Genomic DNA, 21,349 nt, shown 5'->3' on the forward strand with positions numbered 1-21,349 from the left:
CTGGCTTCAAACCGGGATCCTCGGGTTTCAGTATAGGATTACAGGTGTGAGCTACCGGCACTTACCTTACTGCCCTTTGGTAGACCATGACTTTCAAACTCCAATGGAAATGGGTCTCTTAGGAGAGATAGACTAGCTTGAGTAGAGGCATATTCTCCCCTGCATAGTATTTCACTGTTGATGCTCCCAAACTCATTCTTTACTCTGTTTGTGGAATTATTCCATGCTGTAGACAGACTCAGGATTGAAAGCAGAATTTGTCTCTGGTAAAGGGAGAGGAGGTTGGGAATACAGTAAGCCAAGCATTTTAGAACTATTTGAAATCGTGTGTTCCAGATTTCCACATGGAAAGATAACAGATTATTTGCTGGCCTGAAGACAGCATGGCTGGTGAGAGGCCAGAAGAGTCTAAAGCAGAGTTCTCAACTATAGCACTGTTGACAGCTGGGGAGGATTGTTCTCTGCATTATGGTATTCTTACAGAGGCATGCTAGAACTTACTAAATACCCTAGCCCCAGAAACCCTGATCAACAAAAGTGCCTCTCACATAGCCAGCTATTGGAGTTGGAGGGAGCAGGATTGCTCCCTAGGTGAGACTTGCTGGCATAAAGTGGTGGTGGCCCAGCTTTTTCCTATAGAGAACTGGGGTGTGTTTTGACTGCTGTGGATTTGGCAAGTGATTTGTGGCCTCTGTTTCCTGAGCGATAAAATGGAAATAGGAATTATTACCCCAGCATTGCGGTTATTACTATTACTATGAGCAATAGGGGAATGAATATATTCATCTCAGCCTCGGTAATACACGCTCATTAAATGGTGGTTTTTTTACCCTACAGGGCTCTGGTATAGACATTTTTAGCTTAGCAGAGAGAGAGAGAAGCTGGTCACTGTCAGTTCATGTCTCACTCCAGCTACTCAGGAGGCTGAGATCTGAGGATTGTGGTTCAAAGCCAGTCTGGGCAAGAAAGTCCATGAGACTTTTATCTCCAATAGAAACTACTTAAAAAAAGAAAAGCTGGGAGTGGAACCATGTCTCAAGTGAAATGACACTCCCACAGCAAAAGAGACGCAAAGACAGCTCCCAGGCCCTCAACTCAAGCCTGGTAGGTACAATATGAAGACTGGTACAAAGTGGGGATTCCCTGCCACCCCGGTGCCTGAGTCTGGGAGATTATAAGTCTGAGGTTAGCCAGGACTACTTAGTGGGAAAATTTTCAAAAGGGCTGGGATGTAGCTCACTGAGTCCTCCTGAGTCTTTTCATTGCTGGGGTTTGTGGCCTTTCCTAGCCTCCTTTCTCACCTCCGCAACACAGGGGGTCACCCTGTGCACTACAGGCTCTGCAGCAGCTTCATTCTAAATCCAAATAGCACATCCCTGTCCAATCCCCAGTTGTGACAGCCAGAATGTTGGCAGACATGGCCTGGTGCCTATGGGCGACAGAATTTCTCCAGGCTGAGGATTGCTGACGTAGTCAGACTAAGATTTCCAGGGGTAGTTTGGCTTTTGTGAACAATACAGCTGTATCTCAGTGATTTCTCAGCTCTCCTTGCCCCCCTTCCCCCAAATGAGGGGAATTGAATGTTTGCATGGCTTTCCTGAATTTAAGACAAATCTTGGAGCCAGGCACCGGTGGCTCACACCTGTAATCCTAGCTACTCAGGAGGCTGAGATCTAAGGATCACTGTTCAAAGCCAACCCAGGCAGGAAAAATCCATGAGATTCTTATCTCCAATAAAATACTCAGAAAAGGCTGGACGTGGTGCTGTGGCTCAAGTTGTAGAGCGCTAGCTTTGGGCACGGAGAGGCTCAGGAACAGAGTCCAGGCCCTGAGTTCAAGCCCCATAGCCGGCACACTCACACAAAAAAGAACCCTGAGATGTGCCCTGAGGTCAGGAGTATGTGTACTGGGCCTCCTCCAGCACAGGTGTGCTCCTGCTGGCTGAGAGGCCTCACTGCAGTTCAGAGGCTGCAAGGCCTTTATACCCTTTGGAAAGCTTGTGTGTAGACAGATCCTGTGTATAAAGCTGCCTCTCAAGGAACTGGAAATGAGTTGCTGCCAGGTGACTCTCCAGGCACCTTCCCTGGGGGCTGATGGTGCTCTGAGGACTTGGGTAAGTGCAGGCAGAGGGAACTGGGTGAGCTTCCGCCCGGTAAGCTTAGCATGCACTTGAGGAAGGACCGCAGGGTGAGGAAGAGGACTGGGATGCAGAGGACACAGATTTAATTCCAGCCTAGAATGTTTAGATAGTCCAGCAGAAGCTGCTGGGAGGTCAGGCAGGTTGCAAGAGTATAAGGGGAGAATACAGCCAGGGAGACTGCAGTGCCAGGTGATGGTTGAGCAGAACCTCGGCAGCTCTCCATGGTACTTAAGCCAGCATGAGGTGGTGGGTTTGCATTGCTGTCTTGGTGGATCTGACAGCGCTGATGGTCACAGCAGGACTCCTTGCTTGCTTCTCCTGGGAGGGCTTATCTTGGCCCCTCTATACTGTAGGTGTCAGGTCAGTCTCCACCCCACCATTCCCAGTCTGGATGCTCAGCACTGGCTGAGTCCCCACTGTGCTCCGAGGTTGGCTGTGTCTTGTCTCTGATAGTTGCTGGAGATCTTGGGGTGGCTGTAGATGTTTTACAACATCTCCACAGATGTTTTACAATGCATAGCCAGTGTGGGAAGCCACAGAAAGGCATGAGTGGAATTCTTGCCTGAGGGACAAGCAGAGGGGTTTAACCTGACCCATTGAGGTTTCTGTTGGCTTGTTCTTCACTGGGAACCAACACTTCAAAATGGTAAGATTTTGAGTATCCAGATTTCTAATTTCTCTTAAAAAACAGGTACTGCTCTTGGCTAGTCTGTTGCACAGTCATGATTTGCTAGGGCCAGTGAGTAGCTGCTGCCCTGAGAGAGACTGCCTCATGGACCTATCCCATACCCACTTTCCATTGCCAGCTCTGCCTAGGTTATCATTGGGTTTCCACACTGGCTCATAGCCTCTCTGGCCTGCCATTCTCAACAGCTCTGTGCTGGAGAACAGACCCACATAGAAAATAGAACATATGCAAAAGCCTAGTGTCCTAGGTTCCATGTCCTTGCCTCAGGGTACAACCATTTTGAAAGGCAGTCCAGGAGCCTCTGAGAGCCTCAAGACCTTTCAGGATCTGCAAATTCAAACGATTTTTGGGGGAGGTTGGGGCGGTCGTGGGGCTTGAACTCAGGGCCTGGGCACTGGCCCTGAGCTCTCTTCACTCAAGGCTAGTACTCTGACTTTGAGCCACAGCACCACTTCCAGTTTTCTGGTGATTAATTAGAGATAAGATTCTCATGGACTTTTCTGCCTGGACTGGCTTTGAACCCTGATTCTCAGAGCTCAGCCTCCTGAGTAGCTAGGCTTACTGGTTGAGTCACTGGCATGTGACTTTCTTTCTTTCTTTCTTTCTTTCTTTCTTTCTTTCTTTCTTTCTTTCTTTCTTTCTTATTAATACAAAGTCCTTATTTCCTTTTCTTTACTCTTTTTACATGGATGGACTGCCCCCTGGTGGTCTTTCCAGTGGTACTGTACAGTGCAGGCCGGCCATGTGTAGAGTAAGTGCTTGCTGCTCTTCCCAGTAGTTGTTTGTTGTTGTTGTTGTTGTTGTTGTTGTTGTTGTTGCCAGTCCTAGGGCACTGTCCTTGAGCTCTTTTTTTTTTTCCCCCTCAAGGCTAGCACTCTACCACCTGAGTCACAGCGCCACTTCCAGCTTTATCTGTGTATGTGGCACCATGGAATTGAACCCACAGATTTGTGCAAGCATTCTACCACTAGGCCAAACTCTGGGCCCCTGTTGGTTTTTAAACAGTTGGTTTTCTTAAAAATAGGTTGTCTAAGTTAACTATCTGACTATTATTATCCTAAATTCATGTTTTGAATTTTCCTTAGGCTTGAGTCCTACAATCTAAGCATCACCTTATATTGGGCATCTTTGTAGCTCTATGTTACATTTCCAAAAACCCTTGAGGGGCCCTCATTCATTTACAAGCAAGGAAAGGACCTGAAGGACACTGAGGCTGGTGGTAGCAGAGTCTCGAGGCCTCTTTGAGGCCCCTAAGGAGATGGGATGGGTTTCCCTGTCTCCAGCCTTGCGAGTTTTGATCTGGTCCTGGCCAGGAAGCACCATTTGGCATCTTGTGGTGCCATTGGAAGCCTTATTGCCCATGGTTTGGGTCTTGCTGTGCACTTACTTGTCCCAGAAAGAGTCACGCTCCTGTTTGGTGAAATGGAAGGAGGAAGAGCAAAGCTGAGGCTTCTGGAAGAGAGAACACATGAGGTAATTGACTCACTGATGTGTCTGTTATTATTAGCTGTCTATTTTTTTAGTGGTACCAGGAATGGAACTATAGGCCTGTGCATACTAGGAAAGTACGTTGCCATTTGAACCGTACCGCCCCGCTTTTGTTTATTTTGTTCTTAAGACGTTGTCTTTCTTCCTTTGACTTTTTGACCTTGAACACAAGCTCTTCCTGCCTCAGGCTCCAGAGTCTCTGGGATTACGGATATATGCCATCAGGAGCTGTCATTCTTGAGTTAAAGCGCTGGGGCTAGTGGGAACCACCCCGCACATTGTAGCATGTTTAGCATCATCTAGGACTACTACCCAGATGATGCCAGCACCCCTACACCCTTGGTTATTCTTTTTTTTTGGCCAGACCTGGGCTTGGACTCGGGGCCTGAGCACTGTCCCTGGCTTCTTTTTGCTCAGGGCTAGCACTCTGCCACTTGAGCCACAGCGCCACTTCTGGCCATTTTCTGTATATGGTGCTGGGGAATTGAACCCAGGGCTTTATGTATAGGAGGCAAGCACTCTTGCCACTAGGCCATATCCCCAGCCCCCACCCTTGGTTATGACAAGGAGAAAAGATCTCCAGACATAACTAGATGTCCTCTTAGGGACAGAATCATCTCTGGTTGAGAACAGTTTTGTTAGAGGAGTCATTGACACCCAAGAGATGTTCCCTGCCCTGCTACGCTTCTAGGATGCTGCTTACAGTGAAATCCACGTGCCAAGTGGGGAGGGAGAGAAAGTCTATTGCTGAAGCTGGGGGTTACCATATTTATACCATCTGCTCCACTGGGGAGTAATCTGGTATCCGCCATGGCAGAGATCTAACTCAAGATTTTGCCCCTCCAAAAAATTGGGGGAGCTGGGAACATGGCTTAATGATAGTGCCTGCCTAGCTTCCATGAAGCCCTGGGTTTGATTCCTCAGCACCACATAAGCAGGAAAAAATGCCTGAAGTGGTGCTGTGGCTCAAGAGAGTGCTAGCCTTGAGCAAAAAGAAGCCAGGGACAGTGCTCAGGCCCTGAGTCCAAGTCCCAGGACTGGCAAAAAAAAAAAAAAAAATTTCACGGACTTTTCTGCTTCTGCCCAGGATGGCTTTGAACTGCAATCCTCAGATCTCAGCCTTCTGAGTACCTAGGATTACCGGGGTGAGCCACCAGCACCCAACCTGTCAAATTTTTGGTGCAAGGTTTTGCCTTTGGCACAGTTGGCATTTGGGTAGGGTCATTCTTTGGAGCCAGGGGACAATTTCATGCATGCAAGATGTTGTTATAAATATGCTATCCGAAAACCATTGTCGTTGCAGTAGACAGGAAAATAAAGAATTGTCTCAGCAAGGCAAATATACTTCTTCTACAGAAGGGTGTTCCATCAGCCAAAACTCTGGCAAGCACCAGGCACTGGTGGCTCACACTCACATACCTTGTAATCCTAGCTAGTTAGGAGGCTGAGATCTGAGGATCGTGGTTCAAAGCCAACCTGGGCAGGAAAATCTGTGAGACTCTTTTTTTTTTTTTTTTTTTTTTGTGAGACTCTTATCTCCAGTTAACCACCAGAAAACTGAAGTGGAAGTGGTATTGTGGCTCTAAGTGGTAGAGTGCTAATCTTGATCAAAAGAGCTCAGGGACAGGGCCCAGGCCCTGAGTTTAAGCCCCATGACTCTACCAAAAAATCTAGGAAGCAAGTACACAGGGCAGACAGCCTGCCCCTTGGCTCCAAATGGCTAAGCTCGGGCTGGGAATATGGCCTAGTGGTAAAGTGCTCTCCTCGTATACATGAAGCCCTGGGTTCAATTCCTCAGCACCACATATATAGAAAAAGCCAGAAGTGGCATTGTGGTTCAAGTGGCAGAGTGCTAGCTAGGCCTTGAGCAAAAAGAAGCCAGGGACAGTGCTCAGGCGCTGAGTCATGCCCCAGGACTGACAACAAAAAACAAATAAACAAATGGCTAAGCTCAGGTTCACAGTCTGCTTGTGGTTGGCTACTTTGAGTAGAGTAAATGTATTTACATAAATGACTATGAAGTAAGGTTAAGGGTTCTCAGATAATCTCAAAATATATCCTTACTCTTAGCTATGTCTTGAACAATCTGAGGTGTGTCTTTATTCCATCTTGTTAAAAAAAAAGGGGGGGAGGGACCAGTTTAAGACCTTATTTTTCAAAAACCTTTCCTTGTCCCAAAGCAGTTCCTCTTTTCCTTAACAAGAGTCAAGCCACCAGGCCAAAGCAGGAACTTTTAAGCAACACACTTTGATCAAAAAGACAGTTTTCTCAGTGTCGACCAGCATCCTTGTTCTCTACTTGATGTGTCCAATAAACACCATTACCAGGGTCCCTTCCCCCATTGCAATACCAAGGATGTCTAAACATGGGCACCATTTGGGAGGGGGGGCAGTGACTCCTGGTGAGGAGTAGATAGAACTGCCTTGGAATAGGTGTTTGTCACCTAGAGGGGAGGGCTTATCCTCCTGACTTCTTTTTCCATCAAGGCTTTTTAGTTGCTAAGTAGGCCTCAGGTGGCCTGTTCTTGTGAAGGAGGGACAGTATCTCCTTCACCGCAGTGAGGGCTTGATCCAATGACAGGAGTTCTGAATTCAAGAGGGCTAGGCGCACCAGGAGCCCATGCTTGCTGTTGCCAGTTCTCCCATGTTCTCCCAAAAACTAATCCATGTGGGCAGAGCCTTTCCTGCCACTATGGGGCAGTATATCATTGGAGTCTCTCCAGGCACAATGCAGACCCGGGCTTTGGGCAGGGGTCATTTGTCCAGAATTCATTGTGACTTATGGTTGCAACTGTCGCTGTAGAAGTTAAGCATAAGCAAAGCTGCTTTCTCAGAAGATGACAGTGAGACTGGCCACCTTTTGCAGCATGGGTGGTGGTGGCTGCAGGGACCTGAGGGGTCAGGGTCTGAGTCATCAGGGGCCAGCCATACTTGTGGGTCTTGTCAGTAGCTGGTGGCCTGTACTACCAAAGGAACCAGATATCCTCACAGCCTCATTGTGGCCATCTCTGTCTTCCCTGTCTGTCTCCAAGGTACCCAAGTTCCACCTTCTATGCTTCATCTCCAAGACTCCAAGAGCCACTATTTCCCCACCCACCCACCTGAGTGACCTCCCAAAGGCTCAATCCCTCTTGTTCCCTCCAGTCACTTCTGTCTCCCTGCTGTGCATAGCATCGGATGGCCTAAGCAGCCCTCACCCGACAGCCTGAAATCCAGAGCGCGCTCTGGAATGCTGTTTGCTATAGTCATTGTAAAACAGCCAGAGGCTCTTTCAGGCCCTGTATTGTGTTGGTGAGACATGGAGGACTTCCTTGCTTAGATTTGGGGACATGAGGATGGGGTTCAGTGGTAGAGCACATGTCTGGTGGGCACTAGGCATTGGGTTTACCTGACACACTACAAACAACAACACAGATTTGGGCCCTTCTCCCAAAATAACATTCCCAAATCCCCAACACCCCTGGTTCCAAGTGCTGTGGACAAGGGTGTTCAATCTAATGTAAAAACGGGGACAGTTGTACCAGGACCATTTAAGTCTAGAAATCAGCACAGCCCACTCCCTTACTTGGACTCCTAGAGACACTACACTGCCTTTTACCACCTCCCTCATTGTGACCTCCACCATAACTCTTGCCCAGGCTGGCTTCAGATTGTCAGCCTTCTGAGTTGCTAGGATTACAGGAATGAGCCACTGGCACCCGGCTCTTGAGAGAGAGAGAGACAGACACAGACAGACATAGATTTGCAGTCTTCTGGGTGTAATTAGAAGGGCACTGATGCCACACAAGCTCCTACTGTGTCAGCCTCCCTAAAGTTTAAGTCCACCTTTTGGTCTTCTCCCAGGGTGAAGTCCCTCCTGATGGCTACACAGATGTTCATATGACTCAGAAAGGCCATCTAATTCCCCAGGATCCCAACCAAGGCAACCACCTCCTTCCAAACTGGTTTTAGAGGGGCATCACTTTTTGCTGGAACTTTTTTTTTTTCACCTCAGCTGTGTCCTACCACGCCACCTAGCGGGAGGACTGGGAAAATGCCACCAGTTGTATCCCTGGATTTCTCCCCATAGCTCTGGATAGGTGCTGACTTGGTCATCTCCACTTCCTACACTACAGGGCTTCTGTGGACAGGAAGGTGTCCACAGTCTTCCCGTCTGTGGGTTAAGGGAGCTGTGGGAGGGTTCCCCTGAAGCCAGCCAGTAAGGACAGAAACAATGAAAGCAGAATGTGTTTCTACACTCCTGGAGTCTCAGGATGTGAGACACCCAGCTTGTGAGTAAGCCAGCTCTGTGACTTGAGCACAGCACCCAGGTGTCCACGGCCTCTCAGGCTGGTTCCTGATTTGTCCTGGCCAGTGGTGCAGTGACATACAATGGGCCATGCCCAGCAAAGGCCACTGAACAGACGAGTCCCTTGTTGCCGTCTCATAGTTGGAAGTCAAGCACTGGCAGGAGTAGAGCACGGGAGCTTGGCTTGTGTTTCAGTAGGTAAGCGCAATGGCAGAGTGAAGAACATTCTAAAACAGTGTGATGTGTGAGATCCCACCTTCCACACACAAGGCCAGTGAGCTCTGAGTGTGCAGCCCACAGAGAGCAGAGCGGCATCGCCTGGCAACCCTGTGTCTGGGGTCAGAGCTAATCTTCATCAAATAGTGCTGACATGCCAGCACCAGCTGCCTTCACTTTACAGCCCACAGCTGTTGATGAGAATTTGAGAAAATCAGCCAACTTGATGGGTTGATAAATATCATCAGAGTAAAGTAGTCACCACAGATTGATAGACTGTTGTTTGCATTGGTGAGATGCTGCCCATATTTCTTTCATAGATAAGAAGATTAAGCCACCTCAGCCTAGGATTAAACCTAATTTTACACAAATACCATGCTGACATTTTGGTCCAGAATTCTAAGTAGCTTTCCAGCCAGGGAAGCTTCCTAGAAGACATAGGAGTCATCCACCAGTTAGGAGGTGACAACCTGAAATGAATGCATAGGTGGCCCAGGTTCTCTGCCGTGTGGTTTTCACCGGAAGCTCTCCAGGACAGGCTGTGGGCAGAACAGGCATGCCTGGGCCCCTGCAAATCAGAGCAGAGAGGAAGTGGGTCATGGAGGAGGCAGAGGAGAGAGAGAGTTGTCAGCACCCATTCTGAATGCCAGGCCAGAATGCACATAGCTCATCACCACTGGCTTGGGGAGTGTACACCTTGCAGCATATGTCTCATTCTTTTCATGGCTGTCAAGGATTTCCCTGTGTGCGAATCTGCTGTGGGAGGCTGCTAGTCATGAACAGGTAGAAGCAGTCTTTCTCCAACCCCACAGCTCATCACTAGCCTCAGCTTACGCTGCTGTTCCACAGGTGTTTCTGTAGTGTTAACTGACAGCTGCTTCGTTCCTAGTGTCACTTCTCCAGAGACGCTGTCAACTCCACAGCTGAGCCCTGCCAGCAGGAGAGGTGGGAGGAAGCAGATGGGTGGGGTGGGTGCGGCCTTTTTGTGTCTGGTGCTTAGGAGCTGGGTCTTCAGAGCTGCCCTCCCCCCTCAGCTTTGAGGCCCAACCCCAACTAGAGCAGGTAGGTCATTCACCCTCTCTGAGGATGTTCCCTTCCTGTCGGGAAGGCCCTCTGCCACCTAGGGCAGTGTGTGTGTGTGTGTGTGTGAGAGAGAGAGAGAGAGAGAGAGAGAGAGAGAGAGGACTCACTGAGGTGATAGAAGTAAAATCTGTCACTGGAAGCACTTGGGGAGTGCTGACAACTAGTATGAGAGACATGGAGCTTGGGGAAACAAGTTGGAGTCTGAAGGCAGGACCCTAATATGGCAGGATCCTGGAGAGTTGGGAACAGACTTCTACACCAGGGCCCCTTGAGACACAGGCCATTTCCATACTATCCCTTCCACAGAGGATGGGGTGAGGAGTTGAGTCCATTGGCATGTGACAGTACATTGATGAGGTTAGAGAGGATGTGCAGGATGGACAGAAGCGCCAGCTCCTTCCAGGTCCCAAACTGTAGAACCTGGGTGGCCAGAGCTCAGGTGAGATCTAAGGAGAGACTGAGGCCCAGCCCACATTACAGACCAGTGCCAGCCTCCTGGTGGCCTGCTGCCCGGTGTGCCAGGAGCTGAAGCTCCCCAAGCAGTCACATGGTTGCTGTTCAGTCACTTTTTTCCCCTTTTTTTCTTTGCCAGGACCATGGCTTGAACTTGGCCTCCTATTCACCTACATGGCTTACTTACTTGACTGGCTTGGATGGCACTCTGCCATTTGAGCTACATCTCCATCTGGGCTTTTTGCTGTGTATGTTTCTTTAAAGTTTTAACAAGGATTTATTTTGGTATAAGGGTTAAAAGTAGGAAGAAATTTTTAAAAAGAGAGAAACATATCGTGCTCCCCATAGAAAATATAGGAGCTAAAGACTTCACTGGCTTTTTTCTTTTAGATGGAGCCCGGCAGACTCTTCTGCCTGGGCTGGCTTCAAACCATCATCCTCCGAATCTAGCCTCCTGAGTAGCCAGGATTACAGGTATAGGCCACCTGTGCCCCATTTGTCAGTCTTTTAACATTGGATATGCTGTGGTGAACCATTCTCCAGGCTGGCTACTTTTTCACAAGGTGATTTGATCAGAGAGTGTTGCCCAAGACCAAAAGAAACAAATAACAAGAAAAGCACTCAGTGGACATCCTGATGGTTTGGTCTGTGCTGATTAGTATTTCCCTGTGCGGTATCTCTCTAGGGACCTGGGGCTCTCATAGTCGCTGGTGCTCTGGCGGTGATTGGCCCCTGCCAGAGCCCAGTGCCATTTCCTCCATCCATTCGCTCACAACTATTGGTCCAGCACAGCTACATGTGGAACTGTTTGGTTCTGAGGGTACAAAGGAAGGAAGCAAGCCAGGCGAGGCTGGCTACTCCACTTGCTGTAGTGTTCTTTCCCAGGGTGGGTGCTGTCTGCTAGCAGATTGACCATTCTGGGCCCAGCATCTCCCAGCTTGACCAAGCGGGGATACCCCATCCCTTGTAATTTCCCTCAGCTCCCCACCCCCCTCAGCTTCTTTGTTCTCCATTTCTCCTGTGGTGCCCTGCACCACAGGGATTGGTATATAGTTATTTGGCTGTATAGCTGCTGTGTAGAGCAGGGGAGGAGGGTGATCGATTATGCTGGAACACAGAGCTCTTTGGAGGCTGCCTGGTCTCTCAGCCTTCCTGGTGGGGCATGCCCAGGTAGAACACAGCAGGCCAGGAAAACTGAGCAGTGTCTGGGGTAGAGACCAGGACCAGCCCTGGCTGGGGAATTATGGAGGACAAAATTGGTTGTCACTTGCCTGGCTGCTTTCAGGGCCTCCCTTAGTCTGCCACTGAGCTGCATGCCATGTACGGTGCTCCTGCCCTTCTGTCAGATGGGCCCTCCCCTCCCTCATGTCCATCCTGTCCCCTTTCCATCGCCTCGGCAGCACTTCGCGTCATGACAGCCAGGTCTCATAGCTGCAGCTGTATGGCACACCCACACATCATGTGCCCGCCAGGTCAGCTGGTGTTTTCTCATTCCAAGTAATGCCTCTTCCTGGCTTGCCTGGCACTGGGTCCACACCTCGAATTTGGTTTCCTTGTGCCACACCCCCCCCCCCCCCAATCATCCTTTGTCCCCACAGCATGCCACAGGCAGCTAGAGATCCAAGCAGAATTGTGAAGTTCATCTCAGAGGGAAGGCAAGCCGTAAACCTATGTCAGAAGTTGGGTCAATGCTATGAAGAACAGGAAAGTCATTTTGCTTCACTTCATGGCTAGCCTGAGGTTTCTTCCACAAGGCAAGGCACATAGACCATGTACTTAATGGAGTCTGCAAGTTCTAGACCACATCCCTTAGGCTTCACACTGTTGGTGACCAGGGACAGGCCTCTATTGCAAACTGACTTTGGCAACAGCCGGCATCTCCAGATTTGACCAAGGTCTGGGTAGCTGTTGCTGGGCCAGCTCAGCTCTGCTTCCCTCTGGAGAGGCCCTGGTCTGGGCCCCCCTCCGCGGTTCATGGCTGGCTGCAGCAGCCCAGCACAGGGAGAGCACCTCTTTCCCATAGCTCCACTGCTAGGCCTGGCTATGTTCTTGTGCCAGTGCCTGGGACAGGTCTGCTCCAAGTACCATCCTTGCCCAGTCTGGAGCCAAGGGTGGAGTGGCTCCATAAAGAAGATGCGGTTGAGGGGACATTGAGCTGGCCAGAACCCTGGCTCTGTTCTGGGCATCACAGAGTTGAAGAGCCAAATGCAAGAGTGGGACTGGGGACTATGGAGTACAGAGGCAGTGGCAGAAGGTGTCCAGGGCACCAGGTAAGCTGCTGCTCGGTGCGTCCAGACAACATGAGCCATGTGCCCAAAGGCACAGTCTTGGCATTTGCCTGGTGTCCTTTCCTGACTAGCAGAGACTTGTTCCTTCTCTCTTCCACTCATATTTGTCTAGGAAGGCAGTAATTAGGGAAGCATGGGAGCTGCTTGGAGCCCCTCCTCCTTGAGTGCCACCAGGGTCTTGTGCACGTTGTTCACTGAGTGGGGGCTGTGCACGGTGGACCACACTCCGATTCCCAACCGTAGTGGCAGTAATGTCACCACCAGCAGGTTCTTACCTGTCAAGGCCAGTGTCTCCTGCTTCTCTAGCGGTGGATTTGGGGGAGCAGGATACCATCCCTTTGGTCGTCTTGGTGCTGCCCCTTCAAAACTGCTCATGGAGCCAGCCATCTTTCTTCTCAGGGATGACAATCTCACCCTCACCCAGTCTCCCTGCAGCTACCCTCATTTTCCCTTCCCTGGCTTCTCTTTCCACCTGAACAGTGATTGCCATCCTTCCTCTCTAGCCCCCCAGATCTTGAGCATGGCCCTGCCCCGGCCCCACCTACCCTGTGGCTGCAGCCTCAGACACCAGGGCACAGCATGTGGCACGTGCCCATCAGGCCGCAGTGCCTTTGGTATCTTGCATGGTGGAGAAGACTTAGGCCTGAAGCTGGGGGGCGAGGCATGGTAGCATGTCCCCCACCTATGCCATCCCCTCTAGGAAAAGGACTGGGGACCTGGGTAGGGGATGAATGGTTTTGTGGATCCCATAGGCTGCGCTGGCCTTGTCTGTTAGGTGGCTGAGCGTGCAGAGTGTGTCTCTCTGCATCAGCAGCTAGCTGTTCAGGGGTGCTGGGCTTTTAGCAACTCTACCAGCTCATCCTCTTTTCTCTGTACTCACAGGGAAGCCAGGCAGTGTTGGCATTGCTCCTCCCAGTGACCTCCAGAGAACATGAGCCATGTGCCCAAAGGCTGCAGATTAAAGCAATAAAATAAGAACTAAATGAATGCACCACCCTTGGAGTTCAGGAGCTGGCACTTAGAGATTTGGTGTCTAGCCAGCACTGAGCAGCTGCCCACAACTCCTGCTCTCCTCTCTGCACACTTGTCCCCAGAGAATCCCAAAAGTATTTTCTGATGGTGTGACTTGAGGGAGAAAGGGGATGGACTGAGCACTCACATCGAGGGTTGAGTGTTTACCAGCAGCCGGGCACAGTCACATTCAGCAGCCTTAGGAAGAAGTTGTTCTAAATCATTTCGTGTTCTGTGCAGCTTATTTTATATGCACATTAGTTCTATGCAGTTATATTTATATATGCACATATTTTTGTAAGTTATTGCAAATGGATATAGCTTTGTTTACTGCATGAATATAGTGTTGGGGGAAAAAAAACAATTTTTCTTTTTGCAGAAAAGCCTGCCATTGCTCCACCTGTCTTTGTGTTTCAGAAGGATAAAGGACAAAAGGTAAGGGGCCGGTATGTCTCTCCCACCGTTTTAAGTCTCTTGCTGTCTCCCAGAGAACCTATTGTACAGGTTGCTGACCTACACTGGGCTCTCAGTAGGGTCTTTGGGCCTTCGCCTTGAGCTGGGAGGGAAAGGCCCAGTGGCTTTGGGTTCTGGGGAAAGGACTTAAAGAACAGGATGTGTCTATCAGGGATCAGCCCCTTACTAATACCTGAAATGCTGTGTATATTCGTCAAACCAGTGGCCGAGAACTGGATAGGAGGAAAACAGTGCAGAGAAGAACTAGGAGATGTTTAAAGAGGAATACAGTGCCTATTAGGATCTGAGGAGATGACTGGGTGCAGCTCAGTAGTAGAGTACACATTTAACATGTGAGCTCCAACCCTAGCACCATAAGGAATATGAAGATTGTAGGTGGATTGATTATGCACCAAGGATCTTGACATGGACACGCTTACCATCTTTACTCATTTGCTTATATTGCCTCTGTAACATCTGTCTTTGTGGTCATCGTCCCCCGCCCCATTCTGGTCCTAGCATGAGCTGCTGGTGGTGGAAGTGTCTTGTTTGGTGCTGAGGGCAGAGCTGGCAGCTTGTGGTGCTCCCATACAGCCCTGTGGTTTCTACCTTCCTGGACATTGAGAGTGAAAAGCCAGGCCCTCCAGTGGGTGCTTTGTGCCAACTTGTGTGAGGACAGTGCCGCGGGCCTCACGTTTCAGTGGTCACCATGGTGATTGTCGTGCTCCATAGCAATGGGTTGATGTGTTTTAAGTGTGTTTGTGTCTTGTTGAGGGGTACTAGGTAGCATTTGGCAGCCTCCTGCACTTGGTGCTCTGTGAGTTCTAGGTGTGGAGCTACTGCTGGTCTTGTGATAGGTGCTCGTAGAAGTCCCACTGTTGCTCCTGTGTCCTCTCCCTTCGTTGTTGTGAGAAGAGAAGCCAGAACTTCTCGTTGCATGACCCAGTTTTTCTGGCCAATCCTCAGTTGTCTGCCAGGAAGAAGGGAGAGGCTTGGAAAAAGAAAGACAAAGAGAGAGCCCATGTAAGGTTAGAAGTGGCTTCCCTGCCCACCCCACCCCCAGGTACCTGTCTGCCTGGGCTTACATCTGCTAAGCTTGTAACTTCATGTAGTCACTTCAGTTCAACTGCCTTTTGCTGATTCTCACTGAAGAAAGACCAGGGCGCCTGCAAAACTTGGTCCAGTCTATTTTGGCCCACCATGTGGTGTTTCCCATGTCACTGCACTGTCCTTCTCTGCTTCCCAAGCAACATAACCTAATTAATTTGTTCTTATATGTTTGTCCTTTGGGTGGTCAGTCATAGGAAGGGGCTCTAAGTTTTGGAAATAATATTAAAGTCTTAGGAGTGGGATGCGGTAGAAATACAAACACCTATTTTAGATGTTCAGGACTTTTCTAGAATTTGGAATCTTTGGTGCCATCATTTGGACCACTTTTAGTTTAAAACAAGTCAGCAGTCAGCAAACTAAGGCCTACCACCATCGCCTATTTTCATCTCAGCTCTGTGTGGCCCCAGGATTTCAGTGTGACAGAGATCAGATGGTGGGAGGCACTTAGCATGAGAGAGTGTTGGGGTTCTATTCCCCACACACACACAAAAAGCAAAACACACTGGGTGCTAGTGGCTCACGATTATAATCCTAGCTACTCAGAAGGCTGAGCTTTGAGGAATTCAGTTCGAAGCCAGCCCGGGCAGGAAAGTCTTTGAGACTCTTATCTCCAGTTAACCACCAGAAAACAGGAAATGGAGCTTGTAGCTCAAAGTGTTAGAGCACTAGCTTTGAGCGGAAAAGTTTCAGTCATAGCACCTAAGCCCTGAGTACAAGTCCCATGATTGAAGGAGAAAAAAGCAAAACAAAACAAAATGTACAGGTGAAAGTCTCTTGATCCAGGGTTGGGATGTAATACAGTGGTGAGCACTTTTGCCCAGCCTTTGTGAGGTGCTAGGTTCTATCCCCAGCACCTAAGAAATAAATTAAGAAATCACTAGTTCTGTCTGTTTAGTTTTCATAACTAAGGGATTTTGGCTTTTTTCCAAGTCTGACTTACATGGAGGTCCTTGAAAGGGGTCTACATATATTATGTAAAGGGTTGTCCTTAAACCTGAACCAGAAGACCTGCTACAAAGGCCACTGAGTCATTTAGAGCTGGACAGGTGTTCTTGTTAAAATATTGGCTCAGAGCCAATTCCAAATGGGCTTCTAAAAATAACTGCCCTTCAGCTCTTGGTAGTTAAGTGCCCCTTGGCCATGACTCCTCTGTGGCAGGGTCACTGAAAGGTGCTGAAGGGCAGAGTTGGGGAGCCCTCAGTGGGTCTACAAGGCCAAATTGTTTCTTCCTCTCTCACCTATTGAGCAGTATCTGGAGTAAGGCAGCAGGTGAACACCGTGTGGCAGGTGTCTATCTTGTTTTCTCTCTGCTTCCTACTGCAGAGGGACATGGGAAGGCAGGCCTGGAAGGAGAAGCTAGAATATTCTGTCACAAATGAAGATTTGAAACCTAGTGCAGTGGCTCATACTTGTCATCCCATCTAAAATGGTGCTGTGGCTCAAGTGGTATAGTGCAAAAAGGAAGGCAGGGACAGTGCTCAGGCCCCGAGTGCAAGCCCTAGGACTGGCAGAGAGAAGAGACCCTATTCTCAAAGCAAAAAGAACCTGTTCCCTGTAACACCCTGAGGCGGCGGAGGGTGGGGGGTGGGGGACAAGAGTTCTAGGCCAGCACAGGCAAGCTCAGTGAAACCTTTGCTCAAAAACAAAAAGGGCAGGGCTGTAGCTCAGTGGTAAGCTGTTTCTGAGCATGTATGAGGCCCTGGGTTCTATTCCCAGCACTGAAAACAAAGAGCCTGTGTCCCCAAGAAAGGTGCCCTTGTAGCACTGCTGAATCACTACTAAGATGAAAGACTAGACATGCAACAGAAAGTAAAGCTGCCAGTCTAGGAGCTTCTGGTTTTGCTCAGTGGCAGAAACCACACCACGGGCATATCACATTTGCTGTGGGTGCCAGTGACAAAACCTCGGCTGAGGACAAGTTGCCAGGTCCTTCTGTTGTTTCCTGTTAGAAGAATTGGCCCATGCCTTTTGTTGTATGTTTCTTGAGATGAGGCCCCCTTGGTGATCTGAGCTAAGCCTGGAACTTGCTACCCTCCTTCTGTGGCCTCCTGAGTGCTGGGCTCACAGCCCACTTGGCACTCTGTGAAGCTCTCCGTGCATTTCAGGGGCAGACGGCACTTCCCTGAATGGAGATGGGATGGGAAGAGTGTTCAAGTCCTCCCAGGGGTGGCTTTGTGTATGGGAAGGTGCTCTTTGCCCTCACCTTTTGAGCACTAGTAAGTGCAAGGAGCCCCTTCCACAGCACCCCAGCAGCAGAAGTGTCGTGGAATTGCTTATTGGAAAGTACAGTGTCACTGGAAATGCTGTTTCCATGTGTTTAAGACTTGATTTTGACACTGGGTGTCAGCTCACCCCTGTGCCTGTGTCTTGTGTCATCGAGGCATGTTTTAGGATAACTTCGAAGATTGCCCTATCTTAATGCCAAATACTTCACGCCCTAGACACACACCCCCATCTGTGGGGTGACAGGGTGACTGCAGAGTTTAAGGTCATCAGGTGGGAGCAGCGGCTCTGTGTGATTGGACAGTGGTATACAGGGGGCTTGGGGATTGGAGCCCTTGGTCAGGGCAGAGTGTCGGTTGGAGTTGTGACCAGAGCGCTCAGCCCTAGGAAGCCCCCTGAGTCCCAAGCCCCACATAGAAGGATGCTGGGTGCTATTCTTACCCTGAGCCCTGTAGCTGTGCCAGGCCCTGGTGCCCAGTGAAGCCCAACTGTTTGTCCCACACCTGCACCCATCAAGGCCAGAGGCCCTTTGTCATACCATGTATGAGCAGGACAAGAAGACAGGTACTGCGAGAACAACGGATGCAAAATTTGGGATTGGGGCTCCCCACTTCAGGTGCTCCAGGCCACATCCCCATGTCCTTGAGCTCCCCTAGTTAGCATGGTTGAGGAGAGGCACTGAGGGTTTGTAGCACAATTAAGTTCTTTTCTTGGTTCCTAAGAGGACTTCCTGCCCCTTAAGGCAGAGAGAAGCAGAGTAGCTCCATGCCGGGCCACCCCCGCAGTTTTGAAAACAAGGGTCCAAACTTCCTGTCACAGCTGAGATACCACCCCCTAATCCAATCAGATAGTAGCAGCCCACTTCCCTCTCCCCTGTGGCACTGGGGGGGGACACATGCTCCCACATGCTCCTGGCATCTCTGATCCGTCCCTGCCTCCCCCCCCCCCCCATCGCCCTGCCTTGCCACATGGCCTCCATGTACATTGAAGGAAATTGTCTTTTTTGCTCCCAGTCCTCTGCAGAGCAAAAAGACTTGTCGGATTCAGGAGAGGAGCCTCGGGGGGAGGCTGAGGCCCCCCACCATGGCACAGGTCACCCCGAGTCAGCTGGCGAGCATGCCCTAGAACCTCCTGCCCCCGCTAGCACTTCCGCCAGCACTCCTCCGCCTCCCGCTCCACGAGACCTGGCAGGGGTAAGTCCACAGCACCAGAGGGCTTCCAGACCTGCCCCTCCCCTCCCCTGGGGCCCTCTGTCCAGACCTTAGGGCAGCATAATAAGCAGCTGGTGGTGAGAGACAAGGGTTTCCCTCAACTCCCTTTAATTTGTGCTGCCAAAAAGTTAGAAGGTGTCACCTTCGACAGCAGGGCATTGTAAATGGGGGCACCTGTACCCATAGCAAGAGACCAGTTCTGCTCTGCTTTCTCAGAGAAATGAGGGGCCCAAAGACTTAAGTAGGGGATGGAACCTTCCAAACTGCTTCCACCCCCGTCTCCCAACTTCTGAATTTCTTTCCTCTCCCCTGATTTAAGCATTCAGGTTCAGCATCTTAGGACCCTGGGAGTTCTGGCTTCATCAAATATGCAGGAGCAGGATCTTCTGGTCCAGAGTGTTTGGTGAAGTTAGGGGTGTTTGGACTGTGGGTAGGCTATGGCCTGTGTTCAGTTGGAGCAGGAAGAAGAAAAGCCCCCTGTGTCTTCTGTTACGGCACAGAACTTCTCAGAGGTAACAGATGGAGCCAGTGCTGGTTATCCTAGCTACTCAGGAGGCTGAGATCTGAGGATTGCATAGGCAGAAAACTCTTTGAGCTTCTTATCTCCAATTAACCACCAGAAAACTGGAAGTGGTGCTGTGGCTCAAAGTGATAGAGCGCTAGCTTTGAGTGAAAAAGCTCAGGGACAGAGCCCAGGCTCTGAGTTCAAACCCGGTAACCACCCCCCCCCCCAAATAAAAATAAAAACAAACTTGGGAGGTGGAGACTGTAAACTGAGTGGAAAAAGCTTCTTGGGCTTAACACATTGGATGAAGTGGAGAAGGTAAACACCGTGCTATGTTCAGGATTGAAAACTCCATCTGTGGATGTCAAGTGACAGGGAGAGAGCCCCCGACAAGGCTTTGTACTGCACTGGGGAGCCCAGATCTGAGCCATTCTCCCAGCACACACCGAGCAAGGTTCAGTCTCAGCCACCAGACCCAGAACTCATAGAGAGCACTGATCAGCCAGCCCTGGTGGGCTCAGAGTCCTATTTTAACTCCTCAGAGAATTCAGTGTGTGAAGGAAAAAGAAGAAACAGACCTAGTGGATGCTGGTGGGACAAGACCAACCATTATAGTGCAGAGGAAAGTTTGGCGTAGAAGCCATGAGAAAGATTGCCACAAGGTGCCCAGGAGTGCAGCTCCCACACAGAAAAATAATCAGGAGGTGCTGTTGTGGTTCTGACAGAGCAGCTCCATAGCTTCCTAGTCAGGTACTTGAGTTAGCGCAGCCTCAGAGAACAGACGAGCTTCCTTGCGGGCCACAGAGATGGTGGCTTTCAGAGCAAGCAGCCAAGGTCAGTCTAGGTCAGTAGACCCAGTCATAAACACACAGGGCTATGTACCTCAGATACACCTGCAGGATGTGTTCCTGTGTGCACTCCTGGCCTCTGGGGTTAGCCTGTGTCCATGGAACTGAGCTTCTCAATCCTTGTAGACAGCTGGTCAGAGGCTCTAATCCTGAGAAATGCAAGCAGTCTCCAGCCTGGCAGGGAGCCTCCAGCTGAGCTCAATCACCATGGGACTAGCCAGGCCTGTGGGCAGAGGGTGCAACCTGTAAATAATCACTGGCACAGTGCCAAGGTTCAGGCAGCCAGCACACATGCACACTCTGGTTTTACCATAACTTCAGAGACCTGGGAACAGCACTGTCACACTACTTGGTGACAGCTTTGAGCCAGGCAGGGCCTGCTGCCATGGGCTTTCTGCAGACACGTCAGGCTGGTTGCTAAATAGTTCCCATTAATTGCCTCTCTCCACTGATTGGACATGTTCAAGGCAAACTAAACTTTATTTAGGTCAATTGAGCCATAAATCAAGTCAAATGGAACCCAATCCTGCTTTTTCCTAGGCTGGGGTTTTTCACTGGTAAACTGTTCATCAGAATCAGAACAAATTTGGATCTTATTCTGCCCCATGTTGGCACTCAGGAAACAGCACACATTACCTAGCAGGTCTTATTCATCATGTCTGGGCCACTCTGTGTTCCATGGTCCCTGAGGCATTTAACCCTGAGAGTTCACTCTAATCATTAGTGGCTTGCTTAGTAAGGGCCCTTATCATCTTTCACCCTCATCAGAGCCCTGGCCCCTGAGGACTCGGTACCAGGAAAAGGTCTCTATATATCAGACCTCTGGCTCTCAGAAGACAGCTTGAAGAAGACCAGACCACATACAGATTAAGTTCTCTGATCTGGAAAAAGCAAGGGGCCATCTGTGCAAACTCGAGCCTGCTGGAATCATGCTGGAGTGGAGCTCCAGGCCAGAGCACTGCTGAGTGCCGGGTGTGTTTATTAGACCCACCAGGGAGCTTTGGAAGGGCCAAGAATGAACCCTCTGACTGGACTGCTTCCTGCATGGGCCTGACCCTTACCACCCTTGACTTTTGAGGACAACCCATCCATGTGTTTTCAGCATTGGCCTCTGAAAGGCCTCCCAGCCACTGTTTGAGATTCAAAACACAATGCTGATGTAGCCCACATAGGCCTGTTGTCATCCTTGCTTTGCCACAGCAACCAACCAGTCCACACAGACCACCCAGCCCCCAGCAAGCCAAATGGGAGCCACTATTTTTTAGAAAGGACTCTCAGTTCTGGCCTTGCTCTCAGGAGCCCTTCCCCTGGTCAGGAAGATGTGCTTTTTACATCTCCCAGTCAG

At 49.9% G+C, this 21,349-nt stretch overlaps 1 protein-coding gene across 2 annotated transcripts in view; it reads left to right on the forward strand.

The window, feature by feature from the left end:
* Nucleotides 1-21,349, forward strand: part of Ranbp3 (RAN binding protein 3) — a 47,131-nt gene that overhangs the window by 3,266 nt on the left and 22,516 nt on the right. Inside the window, exons 2-3 of one of the 2 annotated variants that reach the window (XM_048341889.1) lie at nucleotides 14,034-14,089; nucleotides 18,454-18,633. In XM_048341889.1, coding sequence (XP_048197846.1) covers nucleotides 14,034-14,089; nucleotides 18,454-18,633 — 236 coding nt within the window. The remainder of the gene's footprint in view (nucleotides 1-14,033; nucleotides 14,090-18,453; nucleotides 18,634-21,349) is intronic. The other variant, XM_048341890.1, reaches the window with a different exon arrangement.

Source organism: Perognathus longimembris, chromosome 3 (assembly GCF_023159225.1).
Source record: "Perognathus longimembris pacificus isolate PPM17 chromosome 3, ASM2315922v1, whole genome shotgun sequence".
Classification (NCBI taxonomy): domain Eukaryota; kingdom Metazoa; phylum Chordata; class Mammalia; order Rodentia; family Heteromyidae; genus Perognathus; species Perognathus longimembris.